The sequence below is a fragment of the Dipteris shenzhenensis genome, chromosome 5, assembly GCF_047967505.1.
Source record: "Dipteris shenzhenensis isolate YYH24624 ecotype China chromosome 5, Dip_SZ_1.0, whole genome shotgun sequence".
Lineage (NCBI taxonomy): Eukaryota > Viridiplantae > Streptophyta > Polypodiopsida > Gleicheniales > Dipteridaceae > Dipteris > Dipteris shenzhenensis.
Window position 1 is genome coordinate 28,357,843 of NC_141600.1, and position 6,750 is coordinate 28,364,592.

At 42.3% G+C, this 6,750-nt stretch overlaps 1 protein-coding gene across 1 annotated transcript in view; it reads left to right on the top strand.

The window, feature by feature from the left end:
• Positions 1-1,194, top strand: part of LOC147901824 (tuliposide A-converting enzyme 1, chloroplastic-like) — a 1,258-nt gene extending 64 nt beyond the window's left edge. Inside the window, exon 1 of the mRNA XM_087374777.1 lies at positions 1-1,194. This exon is cut by the window's left edge and continues 64 nt beyond it. Coding sequence (XP_087230903.1) covers positions 6-989 — 984 coding nt within the window. The 5' untranslated portion in view covers positions 1-5 and the 3' untranslated portion in view covers positions 990-1,194.
• The last annotated feature ends 5,556 nt before the right edge of the window (positions 1,195-6,750 follow it).

Genomic DNA, 6,750 nt, shown 5'->3' on the forward strand with positions numbered 1-6,750 from the left:
GAGCCATGGATTCTTCTGCTCTGCAACAAGGGATGGCTGCTCCTGTCTTCCAATTCAAAGAGCTTAGCGTCTTCAGCGATGGCTCCGTTTCTAGATCTCCATGCGATCCTCCTCCTGTGCCTGCAAATCCATCTTTTGGCGATGGCGTACCAGTCGCTACCAAGGACCTCACCCTCAACGAAAGCTTCGGCACCTTGGCTCGCCTCTACCTCCCTCGCACCTCTTCCAAACTCCCCACCCTTCTTTACTTCCATGGTGGTGGCTTCTGCATCGGTAGCACCACCCTTCCTCTCGACCATCGCTTCCTCTGCACCCTCGCTGCCCACTCCAACACCCTCATCGTATCTGTCGACTATCGCCTCACTCCCGAACACCGCTTGCCGGCCGCTTACCTCGATTGCTTCGATGCCCTCCTCTGGCTCCATAGACAGGCGCAGCTCCAGCGCTGCGGGACCGCTGCTGAGCTTGAGCCTTGGCTTGCTGCCCATGCCGATTTCTCTAAGTGCTTTCTGGCGGGTGACAGCGCTGGGGCTAACATTGCCCATCAAGTGGCGATGATGGCTGCAAAACACAGCTGGGAGCACCTTCAGCTGCAAGGGATGATCCTCATCCATCCTTTCTTCTCAAGCGAAGTGCTGACAGACTCCGAATCACGCAGCCCCGCAGTGGAGTCTTTGAAGCTTCTTTGGAAGTTCAGTCTACCGATCGGAGCAAGCAGGGACCATCCATTCAGCAATCCGTGTGCAGCAGATGCGCCCTCTATGGCAGATACGGCATTACCTAAGGCAATGGTAGCCGTAGCAAGCGAGGATCTGCTGAACGAAAGAGGCATAGCCTACTACGAGTCGTTGCAAAAGGCAGGAAAGCAGGCAAGGCTCTTTATTTCTGAAAATGAAGGTCACGTCTTTCATCTGTTCACTCAGGATATGGAAAGAGTGCTGCCGTTTCTTCGAGCATTAAGTGATTTTCTGAATTCTTCCTCTGTATAGTTTGCTCTTCCATACTGCTCACGGTAAATGCTCTTCTGCAACCTCCTTAATCTTCCCTTTGCCTAATCGAATCACTTTTCTTCTCTCTTAAGCTTTTGGAAATGCAATGGCAAATTTCGTCTTATGGTTTTATACATATGAAATGAAAAGAAAGCTAGTTATTTTTTGGCCTGTCGTTGAAGGATAGGTCTTGGGCTTAAGAATCTACTCCAGTTTCACTCAGTCTTTCATACTTTCCTCCAACTAAAAAACTTTCAACATTTTTTAATGTTATTTGTCATGTCATTTTAAGGGCATAGGATCTTTATTAAAAAATTTCAAGGGTAGTTCTCATGTCATTTCAAGGGCAAGATCTTCATTGAAAAATTTTAACGTGATTTTCAATAAAAACTCAATGTCTTACAAAGAATTTTCAAGGTGTTTCTCAAGCAAAAGGTGTAGACTTTCTTGAGCTAATTTTTATTGAGATTCAAGGTATACCTCTATTTGAACTATGTCTAAATAGCTCACTATATCTTAACGAGTTTTGTCGTTAGCATCAAAATATCTAGTATATCATGATCAAATTTCAAGTTTCAAGTGATATCTTGTTTGGTAAAAGCAATATTTCATAATCTAATGACCAATTTTAAGTATTGTCTTCATCCAGCATTTTTCTTAAATGGTTTGACCTCAGTACACTCATGATGGAAAAATCAAATGATGACATTATTTTCTTACACCTAAAGAAATTAAATGATAAATAAGCACTTCGGCTATAGCAATAAGGGGTAATGTAGATCTTACATGCTTCTTCATGAGCATCAATGGGATCTCATGTGCTCGCTCAACTTTGCAAGTCCTAGAGTTGCATTGGCTTTGTTGTGCATGCACTAAGCTCCGCTTATTCGGATGTGGCTCTTTGCTTGTGTCTACATTAGGCAACAAAGTTTGGTTTTGGTTTTGATCTTGCAATTTCATGATCTTAGTTAAGCTTTATTCTTTGCTAGGTGATGAAATTGTAGAGCAGTATTATAATGTAAAGCTTCATCTCTCACTAGTAGCATTAAGCAATATCAAGGATTATGTTGTAAGCAACAACGTCCACCAATGATCATAACAATAGCCTTAGCAATTAGAAGCATGAGCATTATGTCCAGAAAGATAGAAAGACCAAGGTGGATTCAAGGAGCAAAAAGTGCATCTTCATCGGCCACAACAAAGAATCCAACTCCTATAGGTTGTATGATCCAGTTATAGAGAAGTTGGTGGTCAATAAGGGTGTGGTCTTCCAAGAGAATGACTCAAAGGAAAGCAAGTATCAATAGGATCACACTTAAATGGAGAAGTAAATTCAACTCTAATATTAGACCTAGATCCTAGATTAGATGATGCAAAGTCAAATCTAGGTCACGAACTAAAGTAGAGAGTAGTACTAGTGGAGGAGATTCGAAGACACTTTCGTGTAGAAGACACTAGAAGACTCTAGGAATGTTGGCATCCCAAAGATTAGATCTAAGGGGGTAGAAAGGTCAATCTGACTTTGAAGTTTGCCAAAAGTGAATTACTATCTAATGACTTGGGTCAAATGGATCAAAAAGCGAAAGCTCTTTGAAGAAGTGAAGAACAATTTAGATTGGCAATCCATTTTGTGGGATCGGAGTTGGGATCTAGCTTTGTAAAGCACCCTCTTCTTATGCATTACAATTTAATAGCGGGTGTTGAGAATGGTGTAAATTGCACCATAAGAAGATACACGATACAAGTAGTATATCCACTGTTCTCATGCTATGTGAGCCACACCCTTATTTTAAAAATTTGACCATACAACTCATGCACCAATTTTCATGTATTTTTTGGAACCCCCTGGCAATAGTAGCATAGAGAGGGTATAAACATGCCTAGGTCTAGAGCATGGCTAAAAACAACATGTGAAAAATATCAGGCTCCACATACAAAAAAGGGCTGACGACCATGAATCCACCGCCGCTAGAGCCGCAAGGGACACCCTTGAGTCCACCAGCAATGAAGTAAGCAAGAACATTGCCCCTAAGGCCCAAGAACACGGAGGAAGGAAAAGAGAAGGGGATTTTGGACCCCAATGAACAAGCATTGGAAAAAAGGACGGAGTCAATGGAGCAACGCGTGCTCCCATGCTCAAATTATGGCCACCACCAAATGCCTAGGAATAGTTCCCTTATGATTACCCATGAGCTCACTCAGCCAACTAGATGTTGCAAATTACAGCCAAGCAGACACAACAAACTATGGTAATGACTTTGTGTTGTAAATGAGATAGTCCTACAACATCATTTGCTACATGGCTAACCAATTCCTACCTCTCGACAAGGCCAAATGCTATTCAAGAAGGCTAATCAAAGAAAACGATTTGATAAGGGCTACATGTTTATTTTATGAGTTTGATTAGCAATCCTACTATAGGACAAAATGACCAATACCATCAAAGAAAAGGTTAGGGCCATCCTAGGAGGCTGATGAAGCCAAGTGCAAAAGTACATCCCTTCAAGAAGAAATCAAGAAGCTCAAGCATACCAACCGAAGCGAAAAGCACAAGAAAAAGATGCACAAGTGAACAATGACCAGGCTGAGAAAGCAATGTGGCTTGTTGGACAATTCCCAACCCTCCAAATCGCTTTCTTAAGCACATTTGTGCATATCCACTTGTTACAAGTTTTGTCTTGCTTAGGGCCAATAGGTACTGCTTCTCTAATGAAGCTCTTGGTTGTAGGCTGGAAGACTATCATGGCAAGGACAAAGTAGATAGCCAGGGTGGTTGGTAAGGGGCCTCCTATTGCTCAAGCTGCCACTGCTCCTGTTGCTAGTGCTAGTGTCAGAGGATCTCATAAGAGGAAAGGGAAGTCCGTGCATATCCTCAAACAGGCAAAAAAGAGGAGGGTTTCTCAAAAGGTGTCAGTGCTGAGGGAGATAAGGAAGGCACAAAAAGCCATGGGATATGCAATACCAAAGGCTCCCTTTTAGAGGCTTATGAGGGAGATCTGTAATGACAATCAGTTAGGTCTAAGGTTATAGATTGCATAGGTTTGCATTGTTGGCCCTCCAAGAGGTAGCTGAAGATTGGATGCTAGAATTCTTCCAGGATTGCATGATTGTTGCTGCACAAAGTCGTAAGGTCACCTTGATGGTGAAGGATATTGAGACACTTAAGAGAGTCGTTATAGATAAGACAAACTCCTTCGTCCTTGCGATTGGGTGGACCTCAAAATGAGGGATATTCTATTTGTGCCACCAGCAAGGAAACCAAAGGATGTTGGTATAAATATAGTGGAGGTAACACACATCAAGGATATAAGAGGCAAGGCTACTATGGGGAGGCCATGATAGAGCAGAGGGATGCTGCCAATAGGCAATTCATCCAAGAGACTACCCTAAGGGACTTTAAAAATAATCAAAGGATAATGCAGTTGGGATCAAAAATTATCCTCAAGTTTCAAGATGCCACTTCAGTGAGAGATATAACACTGACCCAAGACTATTTGGGAGCTTTGATGTCACGAGGAGAATGGGTAACTGATACAATTATTTTTTATGTTCTCAGGTAATTGATCTGCATGCTTAGGTGATGAATATGGTTGAGTTTCTTGATTAATTGATGATATGGATTGAGCTTCTTATACAGTGCACTGATAACAATATTTTTACTAGCATGTACAGAGGAGAGTTAAAAGAGCGGCAACAACTTGAGGTTCATGTACTTGATCCCTGCATATTTCCCTTACTAAGAAATCCAAAGGTTCCTACAATTGATCTTATTAAGTGGTTCAAACACTGTGACTTTACCTTGATCACTCTCATCCTGTTACCTTATCACTCTGAGTAAGTAAATAATACATTTTACTTCAATTCTTCTATCATTTATTGTTGTAATGTTGACTGATGTATCTGTCTTTTTTTTGCAGCAACCATTGGATCGTAGTGTGTATTGATTTTCAAACAAAACAAGCCTGTCGTATGAGTTCTCTCTACGGAACTGTTAAGAGTGCATTCAACTAATGAAAACACAGAACACACATCAACTTAACTGCAACAGGTGCAAGGAGTTGGACAAGAGACTGACAAGAGTCGGATTGCATGTAGACTAAACTAAACAATGAAATAACAGCAAAGAACTGGTGAATTTGTAAAACGGATATTTCATATCTTTTGATTTGTTCTATAGTCATTGCGTAGCCTGCTCTGAAAAATTTGTTGGAAGGAAAGGTATCTTGCATAACCTGGGTAGAGAGTGAAAAAGTGAGTAGAAATCAGTGAACCTTATGGCTCATCTTGAGAGTGCTCTCAACGGAAGCAAGAACGGAAGAGGGAGAGAGAGAAACAGAGAGCCACACAAGTTTTGGTGGGTGCAGAACCACCCTAATCTTCTTTTTCATTCATTTATATATGTGTTTGAGTATTGTACATAACCGGGGTAAAGGCAGAGTGACCTTTAACCCCTACAACCTCCCACTTAAAGGACAATGTGCCTTTCAGGGAGAACAACCAGTGAGCATACTATCCAATGCCCATCAAGACATGACAATACTCAAACCATTGACTAGGTAGACTCTTCGTCAGCATATCTGCAGGGTTATCATCTGTATGAACCTTGACAAGCTCTATGCGCTTGTCCTCAAGTACCTCCCTGATGAAATGGTACCTGACCTCAATGTGTTTTGTCTTTGCATGAAAGACCAGATTCCGTGCTAGCTGAATAGCACTCATGGAATCACTATGCAATGTCGGTACACCTGTATGAATCCCCAAATCTCCCACTAGCCGATCAAGCCATATAGCCTCCTTGCAACCCTCTGTGGCTGCAACATACTCAGCCTCTGTGGTAGACAAAGCAACACACTTCTGTGCGTGAGACATCCACGACACTGCACCACCTGCAAAGGTGAACACATAACCAGAAGTGGATCTCCTACTATCCACATGCCCTGCATAGTCTGAATCTGTGTACTCAAGTACAAGCATGTCTCCTCTACCAAAGCAGATGCACATCTCCTTGGTACCCTTCATGTACCTCATGATGCACTTAACTGCCTCCCAATGCCTCTTTCCTGGATTAGCCATATACCAGCTAACAACTCCCACTGCAAATGCAATGTTTGGTCTAGTAGCTATCATAGCATACATAAGACTCCCAACCGCTGATGCACAAGGAACCTTGGCCATCATGGCCCTTTCCTCATCTGATTTGGGACTATCTGTATGACTCAATTTCACATATGGAGGCAATGGAGTACTCACTGCCTTCCCCCCTTCCATATTGAAACGCTGCAATACTTTTGTAACATACTCTTTTTGTGAAAGCCAAAGGAGTTTCCTACTCCGATCACGCGTGATGCGCATACCAAGAATATGACCTGCAAGTCCCAAATCCCTTCATATCAAAGGCCTCATGCAACTTGGCCTTTAATGCATCTAGCTCATAAGTATTCTTGCTAGCCAATAGCATATCATCCACATATAGTGCCAAGATTATCAGGCTATTATCCTTAGCCCTTTTAGTGTAGAGGCAGTGATCAATTTCACTACTAAAACCCTGGGACCGAATGAAAGCATCAAACTTCTGCTACCATTCTCTAGGCACTTGCTTAAGACCATAGAGACTCTTCTTCAGCTTGCAAACTAAATGCTCTTTGCCCTTTTCTTCAAAGCCTTCTGGCTGCACCATGTAAATTTTCTCATGCAAATCCCCATGCAAGAAAGCTATCTTGACATCCATCTGCATAAGCTCCATATCCTCTGATGCCACTAG